Source organism: Artemia sp. Qi Xiang Cuo, chromosome 7, assembly GCF_049724085.1.
Source record: "Artemia sp. Qi Xiang Cuo chromosome 7, ASM4972408v1, whole genome shotgun sequence".
Lineage (NCBI taxonomy): Eukaryota > Metazoa > Arthropoda > Branchiopoda > Anostraca > Artemiidae > Artemia > Artemia sp. Qi Xiang Cuo.
The window spans coordinates 30,360,343-30,386,197 of record NC_142800.1 but is presented as its reverse complement, the minus strand read 5'-3'; the positions used below and the strand labels follow the sequence as shown (position 1 = coordinate 30,386,197).

Below are 25,855 nucleotides of genomic sequence, written 5' to 3'. Positions count from 1 at the left end.
ATCCATGCAATCTTTCAGTTTCATACCTACACTAAAGAGGGTTCAAAATATCAAGGCTCGTAATGGCGTTTTAACATTCTATCTTGCATCAGGAAGATGAGAACACTTACAAGAATTTAGCAGTGTCTGAAGTCAAACACCTGTTTTGGTAACCATTTATATATATTTCAAGGAATGAACCCGACGAATGACTATCTTGTAGCTCGTTTGGATCAAACTATTTGCTAAGGGATACGAAATAAGGCGCTTATCACTTGACACTTCTAGTGATTTTTACAAATTAAGACGTCAGTATTTACTGAAGAAATTTTGTCAACTTTGTGTCTGTGGATGTCTGTTTAAAACAATTGTTATGCATTGTATGTCTATCCATTGCTAGTTGATCTCCACGGGTCGTTTCAGAAGATAAACCAATGAAGACAGACTAGCTTGTTTTGATTTAGTTCAACTTCTCCCTCAATATCTCTGAAATTTTCACCTTAATACCCTTAACCCTAATAGCAATTAAAATACCCTTAACCTTCTGATGCTGACTTCACCGACGACATAGCGCTAGTTGCGAGCACCGTCGAAAAGATCACCAAAGCTCTCCAGGTGCTCTCAGAAGAAGCCTCGAAAGTTGGACTGAAGATCAACTGGCAGAAAACCAAAATTTTGCTCCTTGAGCCCACCACATCTCGTTCTACTGTAAAGGAAGTCAACATCGGAAGCAATCGAGTAGATGTGGCTGACGACTTCACTTACCTGGGATTTATTCTGTCGAAGGAGGGCTTGATCACAAAAGAACTTATATCTCGTAATTGCCAAAGCTTCAGCACTTGTTGGGAGGCTTAGCAGCATGTGGCGAAAGCCAAACATAAGCCGCTTTATCAAAATGCGCATATACAATGCATCAGTCAGCACCGTCCTGCTGTATGGAGCGGAGACGTGGCCAGCTGCAAAATCTATCCTCAGCACCGTCGATGTCGCACAGACGAAACATCTCCGAAGAATCGAAAGACTTCACTGGACTGACTTCTTTAGCAACCAGACTCTTCTGTCACGTACGGCTCAAACTCCTTTCTTGACGCAGCTCGTCCAGCGTACTGTTCGGTGGTACGAACACATCCTTTACATGTCACGCAACGCCGCAGCACGGTTTACATTCGATTTTTACCCAACCCTACACGGATGGAAGTGACCCAGAGGACGTGACCCCATTAGGTGGAAAGACAAAGCCTATGAATTCTTCACCCAAGCCCACATCCTGGTGAAAGAATCCGCAATCCTGGCAAGCGATAGGTCAATCTGGAGGCGCCTAGTCTCATCGTTCTCTACGCCGAACCCTCGGCAGGAGCCATAAGTCAAGTAAGTCAAGTCAAGTTAATAGCAATCGTAGTAGTGGTGGTAGTAGTAGTAGTAGTAGAAGTAGTAGTAGTAGTAGTAGTAGTAGTAGTAGTAGAAGTAGTAGTTGTTGTAGTAGTATCAGTAGTAGTAGTAAAAGTAATAGACGTAGTAGTAGTAATAGTAGTAGTACTAGTAGCAGTAAGAGCAGTAGCAGTAATAGTATTTGCAGTAGTATGAAAATATTGCCTTTTGGGCAGTTGAAGATCCCCTCACCATGCCCTGACAGTCTCAACTTACTAAGATATTGCTGATATACCCTTTTTAGAGTCTTTATGCAGATAGTGTGTTTTAATTTAGTTTAACTTCCCATTACATATATTGGAAGACCCAGGAGAAACTTAACGTAATAGAAAAATAACTTTCTAATCTGCTTCTTATCACTGTCACTCAGAATAACTGTGAACGGAGCTGTTATCCAAAGAGGAGTAAATCCAAACAGAATTACACAAAAAAGGGTCATACCAAAAAAAGGTCATTACAAAAAAAAAGAATAATAATTTATTATTCCTTTTTTCTACATTTTATAGGCCTGTATTATGTCTGAAAGAAAATAATAGATCATGGTACCAAAACTGAAAGGGGGTGTCTCACACTTCCTTCAAAATTGAACTTCAAATTCAGAACTATGTTCTCAGTTCAGATATATAGGGTTGGACTTTAGGTTCAGATGTTTAGGGTTGGTTTTAGGAGCCTTAGAAACTCATATCCCATTAGTAGGAAACTTGAAATTAGGTGCGATAGATTTTATTCCCTCAGGCAGGAAGTATGGGGTGTATGCGCAGGAATTAGGGTTTTCTGATGAATAAGGGAGCTTCTAGGTCATGCTTAGGTTTGGAAAGTATTTATAGTAGAACTCTAGTTACTCATTTTAAGACTAAAAATATTCAGCTATCAAGTCAGCTTTTAAAAATTTCCTTTATTTAAATCCTCCAATAGAGTGAGTCCTCTGAAGTTATGAAAACTTTAGGTATACCTTTTGTATTTGCTAAGACGGTATGCAAATCAAGTGCAATAAGCAGTTATTTGAATTTTTATAGCCTTTATGATAGAATGCTATCTTCTTAAGCACAAAACATTCTTTAGCATACAATTAAGCGACATTTTAGACAAACGCTGTACAAAAGCTACAATTGAAAACTTTTAAACCAAATTTCAAAGAAAATTGGAAAAAAAGTCCCTTACTAAGAGGTAGAAATTGTCTTAACCTTTTATGACATTTATTTATCAGAACAAAAATAAGAAGATGCATATATTTTGTTACCTCAAAAATTTTTAATTTCGACGTGTTATCTTAAGAAATGTACAACCCGTCCAATGTATTTTCAGCTTTTCTTCAATATTAAACAGAATGATTGTATTAATGCCACAGTTTCAATGCCATTTCGTCTTATAAATGCTTTTCCCTGAGTAAGTTTTTTTTTTCTTCAAGTTTGCATATTTTACATAGTTTGCATATGGTTGCAAATTCTTTTCTAATCTATCTTAATAGATGTTTAATCTATCGTATCAAATTTCATGGGAGACTTTTTTGTGTATAAATGCATGATGTTGTAAGTTTTTCAACAACGTTTAAGAAGTTTAATTTGCCAATCAAGTGCATAACGGCTAGATAACAGCTGAACACTTTTTCCTGAAACAATTTTCAAGGTCGGTAATCATCTTAGTTGTTATGAAATTTTTTATTTGTCATGTAGTTAATTGCCAGTTTGTTTTTTCTTTGCTTTTAGCTTTTTTTAATTTTTGTTGCAGTGCTGGCCAGCATAGGAAAAGAAATATTGAAACTCTTTTATTCTTCAGATTTATGCAGCGAGTCTTCGGACTGCGATCCAAATGGATCGTGCAAATACAACGATATTGAGGGTCGATATGTCTGTCAATGCAACGTAGGATATCGTGGGAACGGAATTTTCTGCGAGGAAGATAATGAAATTTCAGATCTTTCATTTTTAGGCAAGTACTAATATATTTTTTTCAAAGCAAGAAAAACCAAATAAAAACAATAAAATTAAGGAAATGAAAATCAAAGCGTCCGTTTTATAGGATTTATTTTCTTCGGGAAGTCATAAATATGACGTCACTCATACAATTTTTTTTCCAAAATCAATACTCTAAATGAATATGGCATAATCACCGCGTTTTTCCTTAGTTCTAAGTCATGAGGTGTCTAATCAGCAATTTCAATTGAATTAAGAAATTGTGGCGCCAATTCAATTCCTTCTTTTTGTTAATCCTTCAGAGAGTCATACATTTTATATGATTTGTGTTCTCCTGGGATTCGTTGTGATTTTCACTATCGCTACTCTTCTAATCACAAACTTTACTTACGATTTGATATGATCATCGCTGTCACTTTCCTTCCAACCGTAGATTTCGTTGTTCGTTTTCATTCATCGTTACCTCAAATATTTTTGTCATGCCTTTTGCTTTAGCCATTTAGATTCATGCATCATTCTATATTATTTATTAAGGCGTCATAGATACGAAAAAATGTTTTTCCGAATTATAACCACAGATCGCACTTCAAAATTTTCGTTTGTAATTCAATGCAATTCTCGCTGTCGTTTGTTCAATGCCTTTTGGTTTTGCTGTTGTGATTCTCACTTTGCTTGTTTTCTAATCACATTTATTTGTGCATCATTCTCACTACGCAACCCCTTCAACACTTTTTCCATGCCCTTTTCCTTAACTTTTTGGATACTTCTTGCCACATTTGATGTGCTGTTGGACAAAAATTTGTGGAAAAAAATAAAGTGAAGAACAAATAAATATGCGGTTACAAGACATGCGACAAGGAGGAGCAGAACAAACCAAAAATGAAAGTGAAAACAATAAAATAGGCGGCTAAAAAATGTGCCACAGTGACAACAAGGAAACATTTGGTTAGAAGCTACGCAGCAGCGAGAATTTAAGTAACAGCGAGAATCAAAACGGGTGAAAAATGAAAGTGACAAGTCATTGGGACCCTTCAACATTAGATATATTCCCTGTGAAACCCGAGGATAGAGTAGCAAACAAAACAAAATAGTAGCAAACATTTTTCCGAGGAAAGAGGAGCAAACAAAGGTGATTCATTACGAGGTTGCTACTTTAAATGAGAATCATATATAGCCTATATTATGCTTTCTTTAAGCGAGCAATAATTGTGTATGTATATATGCATGTGTGTATATAATTTTTCTTGAAAACGGCTTGATAATTTGTTCTGATCCCTGGAACACTACTATTTTCCTGCCTGAAAAAAGCTAGATAGGTCACAATTTCTGAAAAATCATTTAAAGTCTTAATTTTGAAAAACACAATACATGTGAATGACGTCAAACTCAAGTACATTTCAAAAGCAATTTACATTATTTTCCCCCAGGAGCAATCGTTTTTTATATCTATGACGCACGCGAAATGAAACAATACGACGATTAACTCCGAATATCCAAAGTAAAAGACATTGAACAAGCGACAGAGAGAAGTACATTGAATCGCAAAAGAAAATGTTTCACTACAAAAACTGGACGAAATCCCTAACGAAAATAATACCGAAATCCCAAACAAAATATGTGCTTAGAAGACTTGTGACAATGACCATCACTACGAACGCACAAAAAAATCATTCACAATGAAATCTGGGATTACTCTTTTTATCCGAATAGCTAAAGCAAAAGGCATGGAAAAGAGGTATTAAGTTTCTGAGGTAATTTTGGATTAAGATAAAGCAGGTTGAAAGCTGCGGCTAGAAGACATGCAAGAACAAGCATAACAACGAATCACAATAAAAATGATGGACAACGAAATCTACGGTTAGAAGACAAGTGACAAGGAGGCCCACGTTGAATCATAAATGAAAATGAAACACATAATGACGCACAATAAAATATGTTCTTAGAAGACTTGCAAAACGAGTATGAAACAAATGAAAATTACGATGTCTTGCAAAATTATGCAAGATGATGAATGAATCCAAACAGCTATAGCAAAGGGCATGAAGAAAATGTCTGAGGTAATGATGAATGAAAAAGAAGCACAAATATATCTGCGGTTGGAAGATATTCGACAACGAGCATGATCAGTCGAATAGGAATCAGAAGCACGCAAAATTATACAAGATGACGAATGACTCCAAACAATTAAAACAAAGGGTAAGGAACAAGCGACAGCCAGACAAACGGAAATGTTGCATAACGAAATCTGCAGTTTTACGAAATATCAAAATTATAATGTCACGCGAAATTATACAAGATGATGAATGAACCAAAACAGCAAAAACAAAAGCCATGGAAAAAAAGGTCTGAGGTAATGGTGAAAGAAAATAAAGCACAACAAAATCTGAGGTTAGACGACATGTCATAAAAAGCCTCACACTGAACCACATATTAAAATAAAATAAAGTGAAATCTGCGGTTAGAAGACGTGCGACAGGAATATCGCCTCGAATTATAAGCAAGACTGACATGCAACGAGCGAAAATCACAACTTACAATCCTTATAACTGCCCTAAGGGCTGTGGGGGGGGGGGATGTCATCCTCAAAAACCTAATTTCCAGAACTTAAAACTATTTTAAATAAAATGGCTATCTCAAAATTTTGATTGGATGTGTTTGGGGAAAAGGTGGGCGCGAGAGTAGGGTTAGTTGCCCTCCAATCACTTTCGACTATTAAAAAGGAGACTAGCCGTTTGGATTTCCAATCAAATGAGCCTTTTTTGAAGTTTCTACGACAACGCCTTCTATGAAAAACCTTATATGACCCAAGGGCATAAATTAAAATCCTTGCCCTGAGGGCTGTGGGGGAGTGTCCTCCTGAAAACCTAATTTCCATCTGGAAATCAACTACGCTGAACAAAATGGTCATCTCAAAATTTTGATTGGATGTGTTTCGGGAAGTGGTGGGCCTGGAAAGGGTGTTAGTTGCCTTCCAATCACTTTCGACTATTAAAAAGGGCACAAGCCACTCCAATTTCCAATTGAATGTGCCTTTTTTGAAGTTTCTACGACAACTTCTTCGATACGAAGTGCCCTGCTCTAATGGAAAAAAATAATCAATAATACATTGTGCCAACATCGTTGTTATATGCCCCCAGGGCAAAACTTAAAACCCTTGCCCTGAGGGTTGTGGGGAATTGTCCTCCTTAGAAACATATTTTCTATTTGGAAATCAACTACGCTGAACAAAATGGCTATCTCAAAATTTTGATTGGATGTGTTTTTGGGAATGATGGGCGTGGGGGGGGGGCTATTTGCCCTCCAATTACTTTCGACTATTAGAAAAGGCACTAACCACTCCAATCAGCGAGAGAGAGTGAGGGCGAAAGAGAGTGAGAGCGAGCGAGAGAGAGAGAGATTAGCAGAGATATAGTAGAGATATTACTATACGTGGTGATATGTAAGGATTAAAAAGCGACATTAAAATCAAAAACAAAACGAAATTACACCTTATACGATGAAGCTGACCCCTCCTCAGCTCCGTCCCTTACACGTTAGTGTTTTCTAGTTACTGAAACGAATCATGAGTGCAGCAAAATTAGTCAATGTGTAATTGCAAGTGTTTGATTTTCTGATTGCCTTTTGAAACATTTGAACAGAAAATTTTCCTATTATCAATAAGCTCATCTCATCTTGAGGCAGTGCGACAAAAGTATTTTTTGTTATTCTTTTCCAAGAAATTAAGCGGGGGAGATTGAGAGATGAAATTTGAAAGAAAAATCATCAGGATCAAAGTATTAGGCAAGAGTAGGAAATTATGGCGAAAGTCTTGATTCCTAGCGTACTGTTGTCCTTGCGGTTAGTTGTTCTCAACCTTAGCAATATCAGATCAACATGATTTAAACGCATTCGGCTTTTTTTTTTCTTTTTTTTAGACATAGTTCTGTATGTCAACTAAGTGTTGCCGATATTTTAATTTGGTCAGTTTCTTTTAGACTACCGAACAGAAGAGCCTTATCACTACAATGAAATACTAGACAGTCAGGTTAGTTCAGATGTAGACTGCTCTATATTTAACACCTGTCATCGTCATGCCACCTGTCAAGTCGACCCAAACACTAATTTAAGTCGCTGTGTTTGTCTTTATGGATATTCTGGAGATGGACAAAACTGCGAGGAGCTTCGTCCTGGCTGTCACGTTTTAAATGATTGTGGTGGAAACGCACAATGCCTATACGATGTATATTCGTATTCATACAAATGTCAGTGCAATGAGGTAAGCAAGAAGTATTGACTCAAATTAAATTCAAAGAGAATTCTTTCTACATGGTATGATAATAATTACTACAGTATCCTTAACAGTAATATTAAGTACGTTAAACAACTTTTGTATTTTATACTAAAAATAAGAATGACATTGAAGCATAAAACGAGAAGGCATTATCCGGTAACTTCAAGTTGGAAAACTACATATATTTAGAATTACCATAAAAAGCGGATTCTTTTTATGTATATATTGTTATCACAACTCCTTTTTTAGAGTTTATGTGACTATTTGGTAGTGGCATCTGTAGGGAGGGGCAGGGGGCGGTGCCCCCTCCCATAATTTCGAAAAAATTGCAATATATTAAGTCATTTAAAACCTGTTGATCTTTATAAGTTTCAGTCTCGCTCTTTATTTCAGACAGATCATTTTTTTTTTTTTATTAATCCCTGCTCGTTTTTAATATAATAAACAGGTGAACCAAGTTAATGGAAAAATTACGAAAGTTTACTATAGTTCAGGCTTCGCCACGTTTTCTGAGGTCAAATTTATTTCCCTGGCATTTAAAGCTCTTTTTTCCTAAAATCTATCAGTACAAGATTAGAGTTTTCGTATTTATTTTACTAGATTCTTTGATGTTCAAAGCTAAAATAACGTGATCCTTCGTTAAATTCTTTTACTTTTATATTTGGCGTTAGCAGCAAATTTGTGGCAAATATAAGGAAGATTTTTCTTGTTTTTTTGGAAGATGATCCTTTTTTCTTTGTCTTTTACAGAATCAAAGCTTTTATAAGACTCGTTTTCTCCTGGAAGGAGATCGATAATTTTCGCATTTATTTTACTAACTTCTTTGAGGCTCGAAGCTAAAATAACGCGATCCTTCATTAATTTCTTTACTTTTATGTTTTTAATATTAGCAGCAAATTTGTGGTGAATATAAGGAAGATTTTTCTTGTTTTTTGGAAGATGACTCTTTTTTTTGTCTTTTATAGAATCAAAGCTCTTTATAAGATTCGTATTCTCCTGGGAGGGGATCGACATTTTTTGCATTCATGTTACTAACTTCTTTGATATTCGAAGCTGAAATAACGCGATCCTTCATTAGAATTAAATAAAAAAAACAAGTTTTTTTAACTGAAAGTAAGGAACGACGTTAAAACTTAAAACGAACAGAAATTATTCCGTATATGAAAGGGGCTGTCCCCTCCTTAACGCCTCGCTCTTTACGCTAAAGTTTTTTATTGTTTAAAAAAATAAGAGTTGTGAGAAAGTCAAACTTTAGCGTAAAGAGCGAGGCGTTGAGGAGGGGACAGCCCCTTTCATATACGGAATAATTTCTGTTCGTTTTAAGTTTCAACGTCGTTCCTTACTTTCAGTTAAAAGAAACTTGTTTTTTTTATTTAATTTTTGAACGTTTTTGAATTAATACAGGTTTTGATTTTGGCTCCCCGTACAGGAATAATTAAAACAAAATTTGCATATTAATTTTACTTTTATTTGGTTAAATGGCTTTCTCGAAACTTGTTTAATTTTATTTACGAACGTTTTTATTATTAATAAATATACGTAACTTACGAATTAACTTACGTAACGAACTATATAACGAACTATTACGTATCTATATTCATATATTTTGAATACGTATATTAGGGTGCTCGCCCCCTAGTCAAAACCTCGCTCTTTAAGCTAAATTTTTAATTTCTTTCCAAATCTTTAAAAAATAAACCATAATCAAAAAGGCCGTTATTTAGAATAAAAATCTCTTATTTAATTAATAAAAAATATTTGGGTTAAAGAGCGAGGCATTGACTAGGGGGTGAACCCAATCATACACGTAATATTTTCTGTTTGTTTTAAGTTTTGATGTTACTCCTTTTTTTCAGTTGGAAAACTTGTCTTTTTTTATATATAATTTCTGATCTTTATTTAAATAATGCTGGGAAATCCGGCACCCCCTTCATAGCAATGTCTCTTCTCCCATGAAAACTTCCTTCATGGTAAGATCCTCTTACATAACCCCCGACCCACTCCCCCCCCCCACTACCAGAAAAGATCCTCTCTGAAAACGTCTGTATACTTCCCAATAACCAATACTATATGTTAACACTGGGTAAGGTTCATAACTTTCAGCCCTCCCCCCGGGGACTTCGGGGGATTAAGTCATCCTAAAAGACATATTTATTATATTTTCGACCATGCTGAACAAAATGGCTATCTCAAACTTTTGATCGGGTGACTTTGGGAAAAAAATGAACGTGGGAGGGGGCCTAGTTGCCCTCCATTTTTTTGGTCACTTAAAAAGGGCACTAGAACTTTTAATTACCATTCTAATGAGCCCTCCCACGATATTCTAGGACCACTGGGTCGATAAGATCACCCCTGGGGAAAAAAAAAACAAAAAACAAAAAAACAAATACACCCGCATCCGTGATCTTTCTTTTGGCAAAAAATGCAAAATTCCATATTTTTGTAGATAAGAGCTTGAAACCTCCGCAGTAGGGTTTTTTGATACGCTGAATATGATGGTGTGATTTTAATTAAGGTTCTATAACTTTTAGGGGGTCTTTCCCCTTTTTTCGAAAATCAGCCAAATTTTCTCAGGCACGTAACTTTTGATTGTTAGGACTAAATTTGATATATTTGAAATCAGCATTAAAATCTGATTCTTTTGATGTATCTATTGGTATCAAAATTCCGTTTTCTACAGTTTCGGTTACCATTGAGCCGGGTCGCTCCTTACTTACAGTTCGTTATAATGAAATGTTTGATTTTCTTACTTTTATATTTGGGGTTAGCAGCAAATTTGTGGCAAATATACGGAAGATTTTTCTTGTTTTTTTGGAAGACGATCCTTTTTTCTTTGTCTTTTACAGAATCAAAGCTTTTATAAGATTCGTATTCCCCTGGGAGGATATCGACATTTTTCGCATTTATGTTACTGACTTCCTTGATATTCGAAGCTAAAATAACGCGATCCTTCATTAAATTTTCTTACTTTTATATTTGGCGTTAGCAGCAAATTTGTGGCAAATATATGGAAAATTTTTCGTGTTTTTTTGGAAGACGACCTTTTTTCTTTGTCTTTTACAGAATCAAAGCTTTTATAAGATTTGTATTCTCCTGGGAGGAGATCGACAATTTTCGCAAAGCTAAAATAACGCGATCCTTCATTAAATTTTCTTACTTTTATATTTGGCGTTAGCAGCAAATTTTTGGCAAATATATTGAAGATTTTTCTTGTATTTTGGAAGACGATCCTTTTTCTTTGTCTTTTACAGAATCAAAGCTTTTATAAGATTCGTATTCCCCTGGGAGGATATCGACATTTTTCGCATTTATGTTACTGACTTTCTTGATATTCGAAGCTAAAATAACGCGATCCTTCATTAAATTTTCTTACTTTTATATTCGGCGTTAGCAGCAAATTTTTCTCAAATATATTGAAGATTTTTCTTGTATTTTGGAAGACGATCCTTTTTTCTTTGTCTTTTACAGAATCAAAGCTTTTATAAGATTCGTATTCCCCTGGGAGGATATCGACATTTTTCGCATTTATGTTACTGACTTCCTTGATATTCGAAGCTAAAATAACGCGATCCTTCATTAAATTTTCTTACTTTTATATTAGGCGTTAGCAGCAAATTTGTGGCAAATATATGGAAAATTTTTCGTGTTTTTTTGGAAGACGACCTTTTTTCTTTGTCTTTTACAGAATCAAAGCTTTTATAAGATTTGTATTCTCCTGGGAGGAGATCGACAATTTTCGCAAAGCTAAAATAACGCGATCCTTTATTAAATTTTCTTGCTTTTATATTTGGCGTTAGCAGCAAATTTTTGGCAAATATATTGAAGATTTTTCTTGTATTTTGGAAGACGATCCTTTTTTCTTTGTCTTTTACAGAATCAAAGCTTTTATAAGATTCGTATTCCCCTGGGAGGATATCGACATTTTTCGCATTTATGTTACTGACTTCCTTGATATTCGAAGCTAAAATAACGCGATCCTTCATTAAATTTTCTTACTTTTATATTCGGCGTTAGCAGCAAATTTGTGGCAAATATATGGAAAATTTTTCGTGTTTTTTGGAAGACGACCTTTTTTCTTTGTCTTTTACAGAATCAAAGGTTTTATAAGATTTGTATTCTCCTGGGAGGATATCGACATTTTTCGCATTTATGTTACTGACTTCCTTGATATTCGAAGCTAAAATAACGCGATCCTTCATTAAATTTTCTTACTTTTATATTCGGCGTTAGCAGCAAATTTGTGGCAAATATATGGAAAATTTTTCGTGTTTTTTTGGAAGACGACCTTTTTTCTTTGTCTTTTACAGAATCAAAGCTTTTATAAGATTTGTATTCTCCTGGGAGGATATCGACATTTTTCGCATTTATGTTACTGACTTCCTTGATATTCGAAGCTAAAATAACGCGATCCTTCATTAAATTTTCTTACTTTTATATTCGGCGTTAGCAGCAAATTTGTGGCAAATATATGGAAAATTTTTCGTGTTTTTTTGGAAGACGACCTTTTTTCTTTGTCTTTTACAGAATCAAAGCTTTTATAAGATTTGTATTCTCCTGGGAGGAGATCGACAATTTTCGCAAAGCTAAAATAACGCGATCCTTCATTAAATTTTCTTGCTTTTATATTTAGAGTTAGCAGCAAATTAGTGGCAAATATAAGAAAGTTTTTTTCAACGCTTTGCGTCTTTCATTGTAAAAATGGCATCCAGAGCAAAAATCAGAGCTGCTCACATATAAGAATTTTTTTTATTAATTATAAACAACTTGAACTCAGAAGGTAACATACTTTAAGCATTAGTATTCTTAAGATTATAGTAGCAGTTCCACAAAGTTTTTAACTAAAAAAAATAATAAGAAATATGTATTACGAAAAAATCGCAAATAAAAGTTTTATGAACATGTAAAGTTTGACATGAACATGTAAATGCTGTGTGCACTTAGAAGACCCAACTCATTTCTGAGTCAAAATATATTTCTGCAAAAATAAGTCTTTTTTCAGCAGTAGCTTTGAAAAACAACATGGCTACATGGCAGATTTGTATACAGGGATTTTCATTGTCCTTTGTCTACTAACAGCCAACAATGTGAGGCTCTTCCTGATGTCATGGGGTCATCATAGGTTTGAAAGGTTCGAGGTCGTTAAAAGTTAAACGGCAATGAAAACAAGAACGAGTCAAAAAAGAAAGTGAAGTACAAAAGAAATATGCGGTTACAAGATATGTGACAACGAGGATCAGAACGAATAAAAAATGAAAGTGAAGAACAAAGAAGGTGTTTTAAGCAGTTTCATAATATCTTGGGGACAAAAGGTAAATTAACAATTGCTCAAAATGAACAAACTGGACTATCAAATGAGACAAGATCAAAAGGACGGCCTGTGAAATGAAAATTCACAACGGGTGATAATGAATAACCTAGACCATCAAATTTGACAAAACTGATCCAAGCAGCTAAGGTAAAGGGTATTGAAAAAAGTCTAAAGTAATGATAAGAAATATATGGTTAGAATATTGGCAAAAACGACAATTAAAAGGAGTCAAAAACAAAATTGAAAAATAAATAAATAAGTGATTAAAAGAAAATTACCAGCGAGAATTACGAGTCAAAAACGAAAGTGAAGACAAGAAAATATGTGGCTACAAGACCTACGACAACGAGAATCAGAATTAATCAAAAATAAAGAACAAAGAAACATGTGACTAGAAGATATTAAACAGCGAGGATAAAGAAATATGTAGTTAGAAGATAAGTGGCAGTGAGGATTACAAGTGACAACAAGAGTCAGAACGTCTCAATATGAAAGTGCAGAATAAAGAATTGTGCGGTTAGCAGACACTTGAAAGCGAGTATCAGAACTTGTCAAAAATGACTTAACTACCTTAGTGTTGCCCTAAGGTGGATAATAGACTATCCTCGAAAAGTGAAATTAATTTTTTTTTAAACAACTCTGACAAAGTCTAGCCATCTTTACTTCTCACAGAGACTATCTGCCTTGGCTTTTCGAGTCAAGTCATGTATATATATATATATATATATATATATATATATATATATATATATATATATATATATATATATATATATATATATATGTATATATATATATGCATATATATATATATATTTCTCAGGACGAGTGATAGATGATTATAAAGACGCAAATAAAAAATATTAAAAAAACATAAAAGTTACCATGGAATTTCCCGGTAAAAGAAAATGCAAATACGACAATTGTTGGAAAAAAAAAGCAATAGTTTGTCGCTATTCAAAATATTAATTCTGCTTTTTGTATTGCAGGGTTATACAGGGGATGGGTACACATGCAATCCTCTTGTTAACTGTGATGATGATCCAAGTATCTGCGACCGGAATGCAAGATGTCAACTTCGACAAGCTAGTCCAGCTCAATGCGTTTGCAGGGAAGGATTTATTGGAGATGGTTTTAACTGTACAGGTAGGGATTGATGATTTACATCTGTAGTTTTCTCTTTTTCTTAAATTTGTCTCTTTCCTTTATTTAAAAAAAAACTGAATTAAAATACGAATAAAAGACTTCCAAATGTTGACCCTGAAGGAGACCACTGAAGGTTGCTTAGAAGAGCACTACCTAAAATGGAACAATTAGTAGAGGAATTTAACTAAGAGTCAAAGAAAAGAGAAAATAGTTTTATATTCACAGGTGTCTTGATAGATCCAACTACGTCATATTTTCCAGGCCTATGCTGAACGCAAAATAATGTTTTTGTGATTTGATTAAATATATAAACTATCTTCTCAATTGTCTATTTGTTATCTTACTTGGATACAACGCCTGGAAAATAGCTAAGACTTAATATGCTGGGGAGTAATATTGTGAGCTAAGTTTCAATTCCTGCATGGGCTAAGATATTTCAGAATTAGGTCAAACTTTATACAGATGTATCATTTCTTTCATATATAGGATGACTTCTGTTCTGTTTTCGTTTTAACATCACTTTATACCAGTGATTTCCAACATTTATTTTACAATGGCTCCCTTAAAAATATTTCATCATATGGAGTCTCCCTTCCATTTTATAAAATAATGTAGACACGACAATTTTTAGAACTACGAAATTTATTAAAATAAACTATTAGAAACACAGAAACAAATACAAATTTTTGAATATTGTCTTTTAATGAGATGGATGTGTTTGCCTATAATCAGCACAAAGTCTGTCAAATGGCGGTGTCAATGATGAGATAGCTACTCGAAACTCATCTCCTACAACCAAATGAACACAATATTTCAATTTCATCTCAGCTATGGCAGAAATCTGGAAATTTTGTTTTAAAGAAGTATCACAAGATAATTCAATCAAGTTTATTTCTTGTTACTTGTTCATTCAAAGTTGTCATCTTCTTCGCCACTAAAAGGATTCTGTATTCACTAATATTTTTTTTAAATCGAAATTATTAAACTAATTCAAGAAATGAATTAACAAAGTATCCAAGCGTTCAACAAATACATTTTTGTTTGCTTCTCTGCTATCACGAGCATACAAATTTAAAAGTAAAAATATATCATTTTTTTTTCCAAATTTTATTTTTCTAATGAATGCTTTCACATTAAATTTTGAATCAATAGATGCATTTGTGGCCCTTAAATCAATTTCTTCAAAATACTTAATTTTCCTAAAATTTGCACCATACAGGTCAGTTTAATATTTAAAATACCCTAAACCCTAAACATATTTGCGTCCTCATCTTGATTTTCTTCGATAATTTCCACTTTGACTCGATGTATCCTTTGAATCACTTTGGCATGAGATAGCCAGCGTACTTCAATATAGTACAAAAGTGAGGCGTGTAAGTAGCCGTCATACAGCTTTGTAAATAATCTAACTCATAACAGACTGTTTTTATGTAGTTTATAAATATTATTATTTTTGTAAAAACATCTTTAAGTTCCTCACTCATATTTTCAAACAGTGCGTGGTAACGAACTGTCAGTAAGGAGCTAGGCGTCTCAATAGTAACCGAAACTCTGAGAAACACAGTATTGATAACAATAGATGCATCAAAAGAATCAAATTTGATGCTTATTCAAAATATGTAAAATTAATAAAATTCAATGTTACCCATCAAAAGTTAAAAGCCTGAGATGATTTACACAATTTTTGAAAAAGGGCGAAGGGACACCCCCAAAACATCAAGGGATCTTGATGAATGTGACACCATCAGAGTCAGCATACCAGAGAACTCTACTGTAAAGGTTTCAAGCTCCTATGTACAAAAATGTGGAATTTTTCACTTTTTGCCGGGAGAAAAATCACTGATGCGTCCTTATGTATTGTTGTTTTTTCCCAGTGGTGATTGTATCGAACCAGCGATCGTAGAAAGTCGTGAGAGGGCTCATTTGATCGGAAATGAAAAGTTTTATTACCCCTTTTAAGTAACCAAAAATTTTGGATGGCATCTAGCCCCTTTCCCACGCTCGTTTTTTTCTCAATGTCGCCCGATCAAAATTTTCAGATACCCATTTTTTTTCCAGCATAATAGGAAAATTTATTAACTATGTATTTGAGAATGACTTGACCCTCCTCAGTCTCCGGGGGAAGGGGTGCAAGCTATGAACTTTGCCGATTGTTTACATATAGTATTGGTTATTGGGAAGTATACAGACATTTTTCAGGGGGGATTTTTCTCGTGGAGAGGGAGGGGTTACGTCGGAGAAACTTTTCATGGAGGAATTTTCCGTTGGGGGAAGGAATTTTTCATGGAGGGGGAGCTGGATTTCCCAGCATTGTTTTAAAATACAATCAGAAATTAAATAAAAGAAACAAGCTTTTTTCAAGTGAAAGTAAGGAGGAACATTAAAACTTAAAACGAACAGAAATTATTACGTATCTTAGGGGTCACTCTCTCTACAATACATCCCTCTTTACGCTAAAAGTTTTTTTTAGAACTTTAAAAAGAGCTTATTATTCTAATTAAACGGCCTTTGTGATTCAGGAGTCGCTCTTAAATAACTGGAACAAAAAACCAAATTTTAGCGTAAAGAGCGAGGTACTGAGGAAAGGACGACCCCCTTCATGTACGTAATAATTTATGTTCGTTTTAAGTTTCAATGTTGCTCTTTATTTTCAGTGAAAAAAAACTTGGTTTTTTTTTTATTTAATCTTATATAAGAGCTGCTTTGTAGAGCATGCAGTGAGTCCAGAGAACATCGGGTATTTTCATTTTAATTAGTGCTAGACGGCGAGTTTTATGTCCTGATATTGACTTTGCACTGTAGGTATTATTCCACATTATCCTTTTTCATTAAAAAAATATAATCAATTATATTAAAATATCATTGGATATGACTTTGCAAAAAAAAAAGCATCGTCAATTATATTAGTCTCTTCAACATAATGAAAATATCCAATTAAATGTGCGGTTTTAGCTTCATTAGTTCCTTCTTTAACTTGTAAGGTAAGTTCTGAATTTGAAGAGCGTATTCGAGAATATAATTGATCGCCAAGATCGTCTCTAATGACCGTCTAATATATTAGGGCCGTGTTTTAACTCGTCAATGTGCTAAGATATTACAACTTTTGTCAGAAAACGCTTAAAAGTAAAATCTTTGAACTAAGATCTTACATCTTTTGTCGTTTTTATGCAAATGTCTTTCATCATTCTGCTCTGATCAGCGGTCTGAGAACAATGATGAGTATATCATCAAAGTTCTCTCATCATTGTTCTATATGGCCGAAAGATGGCGTCTTTCACGCTTTTTGCTAACATCAGTGAGCTGTATGATCTTAGAACAAAGATGACTTGAAAAAACGTTAATCTTTGCAGAAAGATGAAAGATCTTAGTGCTAAAAAATGGCCCTATTGTCTCGCGGAAAGGACCGTTCATCGGCATCTATAAAATCTTGCTAATTTTACCTTAAGATGGTGATCTAGCTTTTGTTCAGCTAGGACCAGTAAGCCCCGTCAGTATCGAAAAAGTTAGGATATTTTGCGTGACTGCGTAGCTTTAACTTCATGTGATATTTTTTTTCAATCCTGTCTAATGTTCGCGCCTCCCCATAGACTAGTCAGCACCTCCCTAGGAAGGCACGCCTCGCAGTTTGGAAAATGCTGCTTTATACTTTCATTTAAAAGGTCATTGTTTTTAACTTAATACCTGTTCGTTTTCATGTAATTTTCAAGAGTGATGGGAACTTTAAAGGGCTACCGCCCTCTCAAATCCCGATCTCTACGCTTAAGTCCTACAGCTCTTAAATAATTATTCAAGATTTTAAGCCGATGCATATTTGAGAAGTTTGGTCGATAACATTTTGGCCTTATTTGGGCCAAAATGGTTAATTTGTAGCACAAGATGGCAGATAACTGCACTTGTTTAAAAACTGCATTAGAAGTGTAAATTATAGTTCAAACAAGCCCTCTTCCAATCTTTCACAGCCACCGGTTGGATACAGTCACTACTGAAAAAAAAACGAAAAAACAACAGGTTGAAACGGTTCTGTAACTATTTTTATGGTGAGAACAATGAATTCACATTTTTGTCGGTAGAGGTTTGAAACTTGTGATTTAGGGTTATCTGACGTGTTGAATTTGAAATTGCATATTATATCAAAATCATGCCCCTTTGGGGGCGTATTATTGCCATTTCTCTAAAATGTTGCAAATTTTCCTAGACTAATTACTTATGATCAGTAACTCTAACTTGCTGAATTTTAGATGCGTAAAACTAAATTGTTTGCTTATATGTTTTTTTTTTCAAAATTCAATTCTTTTAAATTATGCTGCAATGGACATGGGTTCTTTGCTTACTTTTCATTACCATGGATGTTTTAATTCTCATTGCAATCCATTTCTTTTGTATTAATCTGGCTCGTAAAATGTGAAAACCTTAGTATGTATTGGAATGAAAACGTTTACAAATCAGAAAAATTTGAAGGAATTCAAAGATAATTAAATATTGCATCGGTCAAATTTTTGAATATTTAAAAAGCAAATAATAAATCCTAAATAGGCAAATGTTGTTCTTGTCTGGCGTATAAGCCACCTTTGCTTACCCTTGTAAAATGAGATAATGTAACAATGAAAAAATAGTTTGTATGTTGTTTTTTGTTGTATTTTTCGGGGGGAGGGGAAGGGGGAGGTTGGGGGGCTGGACTAGTTATAGATCAGTCATTGTTATCTTTTCCTAATAGTAGTTTTCAACAGACAGTGACTACTTTTTCCTTTTTTTCTGCAGTTTTTCTTCCTTTATAGCTCTGAAAAAAATCGACGCTAACTTCTTACTCATTGCCCAAGGCATGTCTGTTCTTCGTGTACCATTCAAACCAACTCATTCTGATCCTGGCCGACCAATTCAAGTCCAGCCATTCCAGACAGCAATTGGTATGTGGAATTAAGTTTGTTTTCCTAGTTAGAGTTGCATTTAAGATAGTCTCAAAAATAAAATAGAACAAAAACATGGAGAATGTATCCACTAGTGTACATTGTAAGAAAAGTAGAGTATCTCCCAGAACTAAGTTATTATTAATAATAACTTGTCATTTGATTTTATGTTACTATTTTCACTCCAAGCCAACAGGTAACACACAATTATGACCAATTTGAGTTACTATAAGTGCAGATTGAACTACAATGACATCCCATTTATATATTTTAAAAGACTGAATTTGTCGTGACCTCCTATTTTAAGTTGAAGGAAATAACAAATAATTAACGATTAATGATAATTGAGCACTGGAAAACACAGTAGCGGGTATTAATACACGCTTAGCGGGTACTTAAGTAATAATACACAAGCACTATTATTTGTTTACTCATCACAAGGAAAGGAAGATCGTAAGAAGATGGAAAGGGCTACTTCGGTTGCAAATTCTGAGCTCTGATGTGCTCTTTGAGTGAGAAGAGAAATAGAAGGGCAGCTGAAATTTGATCCTGGGTACCCCAATAACCCCGTAAATGGCACTTGATCCACGTTTCAAGGTGGCCATTTTAATTAAAATGGTCAAAAGGCCTATGAAACATATTTCTGAGAGCACCGTGACACATGGGCCCCAGAGGCAAGTAGATCGAGTTACGCGAATAACTAACTTCAACAAAACAAAAAAAATTATGAACACACTTTAGTAAAAAGGCAAAAATGGTTGTAGTACCTTGTGAAATCAGAATAATACAAGTTTGTTCCAGTCTGCATACTGGAAACACTTAAGTGTAGCCTAAGTTTCGTGCATGGTGTACCTATTTTGACTCATGGTCCTTCATGATCATTTTGGGAAAATTGTTAGTTTTGAAATTATCAAAAACCAATTGTGTTGATAAATTAACGACATTGATAAATTATGCTACAGTGTAAAATTCAAAAATATTTAGTTTTGCAGAAAGTATCTGACTAATATTTCTTATAGGTTTGCAGGAAGTATCCATCCCTGCTATTAATTATAATACCACTACTACTCCTGCCGCAACTAGTCCTAACGTAGCTACTCCCATAATGAATCTTATTACCACGATTATAGTTAAAAGGAAAGAAGCTTTTCTAACAACAAATAACAGATAAAACAATTTTGAATAGAAACACTTTTAAAGTAATTTTTAGAGAATTTGAAATAGTGATTTAAACACTAATCTAGAGATTGATGAAGCTTGCAAAGCAATAAACTAAATATTCATATCAATAAAAGGTTTAAAGTGAATATTCGAGCATATCCTATCCATGTAGGCCCACACGTTATCCCGGCGTCAGTATGATTAAGGTGAATTATTTACATTCTGTGACCTTATTTTTATTAATAAAAAAGGGGGAGGGGTTAACTTTTACCCCTTCAATATTCAGTCCCCTCCGAATTCAAGAAGGAATCGAAGTCAAGGTAGCAAAATTGCCCTGAAATTACAAAACTTGTATCGTCGCATTTTAATAACTAACAAATGTCAATGTAGAATACAGCTTCCATAATTGCTAGGTCATAAGAAACTAGACTATTAGTTAAACTCAGCTTCTGCCATCCCCAAATTTACTAATCTCCTGCTACTCTAATAGAGGGAAACACTTGTTTATAATAAATTCTACTTTCCCAGAAATTTGGTATATCATGTAACCTTGGCCCTTCCTAGAGTCACCCTTGAGCAGAAGAATTGATGGAAGGCCTCTAAAATTTGATCATTGTAATGACATCACCAACAGACTGAATGAACTAAAAAGACGGATATCTTACGCTTTTCTGCGGTAAAATGTGCAACTAAAATTTTATTACTAACATATTCCACTCTAGACAAGATTTAAAAGCTTCCTTATTCATCATGAGTCCTCCCTGGGATAACGAACCACCCTTCTAATCAAAATCAATAAATTAGACATTACCCAATTTCATCCCACATAGCCATAGAAGACGAGTGTCCGAGACTCCTAACAATTCTACTTCAAAACGTTTATATTTGTTAGTCGAAACCACAGTATGGTAATTGCCCCTTAATTCTGCTATGTTCCATGTCACAAGCATTCCCTAGCCCAATAATAATATCTGCAAATATTGTACTACGATGGGGAGGCAGTCCAAAATACAATAGCACAGCGAGAGGAGATTAAGTAGCCCAAGAAAACAGAAACCAGAAAACTACCCGACTTGTGAAATTTCAACCGTTACGGCCCTATTAGGCATGGTAAGGAGGATTTACCTTTCAGTCATAGGCATAGAGAAAAGGTGCAGAAAAGGTCCTTCTAATGGTGCAGAAAAGTATAACTATCTCACAATACAAGCGCATCTGCAGCCTTTAATGCGCAGCAAATCCTCATCAGGTATATTAAGTCGCGGCCGAGTTGTCTAATAACAACCAAAACAGCAAAACTTGATTTCCAGATTTTAAGTCAGTAACACCTCCCAAACCTTAAAGATGTACGTCTCATTTTTTTTTTTTTTTTTTTCATCATAAGGTTTGTTTTACTTAAAATTGTTTGCTAAGTCAATAAACAGTATCCCTTGCTAGAAAAGCCATTATTGCCTCAGAAATCATATTAAGTTACTAACAAAATAAGACATCATAATATGATGAAACGGACGCAGTCTATGGTTTTATCAAAACGCTCATTAGCAAAAGCAGGGCTTTCTTAAGGCAAAATTTCTGCACTTAAAGGTGATGCGCTCAGGAGGCCAGTATGTCAGTTAAGTTTATGCCATAGTATTAATTAACCGTATTAGATGTGATCTAAGATTGTGTCAGAAGTAGTATTTTCTTCTTTTTTTCTTTATTAGTGTTTCTTTTTCCGAACAAGTTAAGTCATATTTGTAACTCTAGTCATTTGCAAAAATCATTGAAACAAAACATTCGAAAAAAATAATTCGAAGTATTCTCTATACACAGGTTTTCGGTTTTGGCTAGATTCTTATCCACTGACGGATCCGAAGGATGGAGGAACCCCCCCCCCCAGATTTTTTTGGCTTCGTCATTTCTTGTTTTTTCTGTTTCTGACTCTTTTTTTTTAAATGAATTTGTCAATTTGGTCAAATATTGGCGCCCATGTCATATTTGGCCTCCCGAGGGGCAAATCTCCAGCATTTTTATTGGGGAGGAGGGGCGAGAAGGGTCCATATCTGGATAGTCAAAGGGCATGGGATGTATAATATTTTTCCTCCACATCCTTGGGGGGGGGGGAACTGTCCCCCCTTGCCACCCACCCCAAACGACGCCCCTGGGCCTCTCCCCAAGATTTCGCTTATTGGTGCACTTTTCACATTGTGCCCCCCTCCAGGATTTTGCTCTAGATCCGCCCCTGTTCTTATCCTCCTGTATATCCCCATATGTCCAAGACCTGACAATCGATGTAGTTAGGGTGTCACAATGTCTGGTGAAAGTCATTTTGTATACTTAAAACTGGCAATCCTCATATTTGAATTCTTCCAGGAGTCGCTATTGATTGCAGTGAAGGTAAAGTTTATTGGGGAGATGTTGCTGGCCACGCAATTAAGAGATCCAACTACGATGGCTCTCACAGGGAACATTTTCTACAGAACAGTAAGCATTATTTAAAACATACAATATCAATAGGTTTTAATTGTTAAAAAATCGTTTATGTTTCCAATGGATTTTTCGTTTACATGCGAGCCATAGACAAAGAAGGAAATTAAAGTATTTTAGATTACACCCCCTATGAAATTTATCATAAGAGGAAAGTTTTCCCATGCCCAGCTTAGGCCTAGGAAGTTCACTTTCTTTTATTCGAGAAGCTACGGCACAGCCTTTTGAAGTTTAATTCCGATACAGTTTAAGAATCATTTATTTCAGCATTCTTTGAAAGCTTCTTTACTCTTACAACTGAGAAAACATTAAATATTGCCAACATACACGTCCCTACGAACCTGTAGACTTGCTATACCTTAAATATCATAATTGTTGCTACAATGCCGTAAAAAGGGTTCATCTGCAGTTATGTTGAATATACCCCCCCCCCCCAAAAAAAAATCAAGGCTTCGCGATTTGCCACAATGCTTGACAAATTTCACCCTCCAATACAGAAAATCATGGAACCCACTGAAAGGAATCCCTGATTGTGTGGCTTCTCATAGTTTCTAGAAACACCATAAGAACAAACGGTTTAACTTAACAACTATTTAATTTGACAAATAAAATAAAACTCAACAAATATATTATTGTCTTTATGTTTCTTCGAGAATGGATTTCTTAAAAAAGTGAAAAAGATGGTGAAGCGAGAATACATGTCACCCTGGGTCCTCAAGTTGACCCTCAACACATACTGAGCAAACGATGCTTATTTTCGTATAAAGGCTTAATGAATTTAGGTGCTTTTTTGTTGTTCTTTTTACTCATGTAGGTAAAGTAAACTGATCATGCAGTAAAACAAAAAAAGGGAAAAAAGTAGGTTATATTTCAAAGCAAACAATTTAATATGTTACGCTGATCAATGTCAGATATGCATGGCGCAGAAAAGAGCAGTCTTCCAGCCAATAGTCTTCCAACCTTGGAAAATACCCATAACTAGAATTTGTTGAAGACTCGGTTCTGATTCCAAATTATCAGAAATCTTCCCTGAATGGGGGAGAGCGCAAAAATGTTAATTAACGAGGAGACGAATTAAGGGCTCCGCACACGTAGCTGATTTCGGGAACCGATTTCAGCAAGGGTATATTCCACGTCGAGTGATACTAATTAATGATGGTAAGAGGCGGGGTTTAGTGACGTTTTTTGGTGATTAATCATCATTAATTACGATTAATTTAAGATAATCATTAAATACAATTAATTACATGCCTAAATCTCAAAAGCCCTAGTACATCCCTTGTCTAGAACGTAATTAATGATGATTAATCACCGAAAAAACGTCACTAAGCCCCGCGTCTTAGAATCATTAATTAGAATCACTCGACGTGGAATACATCCTTGCTGAAATCGGTTCCCGAAATTAGCTACGTGTGCCTAGCCCTTTACAGACAAAATAAATGAAATTGGAAGAAGAGCGTATTGAGTACTTTTGCCATATCTATCTGAGCATTATTTGAAAAAGTAACTACTTTTTCGTTTTACTGAGAAGTTTTAAGCAGTTTTATGAAACCAATAATTGTACGGAACTATCCAAATTCCGTATCCAAGACAGGAAATTTTGATAACAATAAATATCGAAAGAAACTACTTTTTATGTTAATTCTACATATGTAAAATTCGTATTTTTCCTAAGAAAGAGAGTCACCGTTTTCTTTGTTTTACCAGGGCTAATCTTATTAGACCAGTGGTTGTACAATATCGAGAAGAGACAGATCACACCACAGCTATTGCTGATTTCCACTATTTTTTGCTACAAGATATCTATTTTAGCCAAATAGGACCAAAATTCGACGGCAGAATGTTATAAGATACTCAATCGATTTAAAAATAACGAAAAGCTATTTCCATAAGCCCCAAATTTAACTGCTTCACAATGGTGCATTTGTCCCTAAATATACATGCAATCCATAAAACACAAATGACTATTAGAAGGATGTTATGTAACAAATCTAATAATACATTAGCCTACATAAAGTACATGTTAGAGGGGTGTATGTGGGTCTTTTTGCAGAGGTAGAGATACTAGAAATCTTAAGAAGTTCATTTTAGACCCAAACTGAAAAAAATGTCAATAGGAGTCCCTTCAAATCAATATCAGGACAGGAATTTATACCCTAAGCTTTTGTGGAGTAATATATTTAGACCAAGTCGGCAATATTGGTGCCGAAGGGTTATCGGTAGATTGCAGTAACAGTAGTTTTTAACAGAAAGCCCTAGTTTTAAAAATTAAAGCATTGTGATAAAAAAAAATTTGAACTTTATCGTTAAGATTAGGGGTTGAGGGAGAGACATGCCTCTTCATATTTAGAAAAATATGTATATGATACTACAAACGAATAGACATTACATATGAACATACAAGTGAAAGTTTTTTTGGAGTCCAAAAATATAAAAAAAAAACGAGTTTTTTTTAAATGAAAGTGAAAAGCGGCACTAAACTTAGAGCAAACATAATTTATCGTGTTTCTCCCTTAATCCTTGCTTTATATTTAATTTTTTTTTCACAATTTCATTTTCAGCATCTCCTAACTTCAGAAAAAAAAATCTAGTTTTGTTGTCCATATAACAACTGAAACTTAATGGGCTTTTTGTTTCTGACATTTCCTTTGAGGTACTTCCGGCCAAAAAATAAATTTATTCCCCTATTAACTCCCAATTTTTTACTTTTCTCAATTGTATTGTTCTATCCTTCTTGGTTTTCCTTCAAGGAGTGCTATTCTCGGCAAAGCTATGAGTCTTTCCTCCGATTCTTCCTCTTTGAAACCTTAATCTTTCCAATATTATTGACTGCCGCTGTCGGTTTTCCTATCTGTGCTACTAAAATGAATAAAATCGAAAGAGGTAAAACAGTTTCACAAAGAGGTTGGTGACATTCAGGAAATTCTGAAGTTTCTGATTCTGATAAATTCAAATATAAGCATCCGAGTACCTCGTTTATTTTGCTTAAAGAATATATTAGACGAAATAATGTTATTATGTACCATACCTGAAACATCAACTAGCAGAAGTAACTTAATTCTGCATCCAAATTTTGAAGTAGTGGATTTAATTTTATGTGTCAGGTAAAAGTAATGAAATCTTGCATTAACAATTATATCAAAACCTAAGCTTCTCTCATTTTGACCTTTACCTCTTCAACCTTCCAAATAAGAAATTATGTTCAACGATACGTTTCAATTTCTATTTCACCTTTCACTGAAATTTTGTGTAAATTTTTTCTTAGAACTCTTCTTTAGACACA

The 25,855-nt window shown here is 34.6% G+C and overlaps 1 protein-coding gene across 4 annotated transcripts in view; it reads left to right on the top strand.

Moving 5' to 3' along the window:
• LOC148950156 (nidogen-like) overlaps nucleotides 1-25,855 on the top strand; it is a 364,016-nt gene that overhangs the window by 321,987 nt on the left and 16,174 nt on the right. For all 4 annotated transcript variants that reach the window (XM_089092178.1, XM_089092180.1, XM_089092177.1 and 1 more), the window contains 5 exons: nucleotides 3,184-3,336; nucleotides 7,295-7,575; nucleotides 13,888-14,044; nucleotides 18,820-18,948; nucleotides 22,459-22,569. In XM_089092178.1, coding sequence (XP_088948304.1) covers nucleotides 3,184-3,336; nucleotides 7,295-7,575; nucleotides 13,888-14,044; nucleotides 18,820-18,948; nucleotides 22,459-22,569 — 831 coding nt within the window. The remainder of the gene's footprint in view (nucleotides 1-3,183; nucleotides 3,337-7,294; nucleotides 7,576-13,887; nucleotides 14,045-18,819; nucleotides 18,949-22,458; nucleotides 22,570-25,855) is intronic.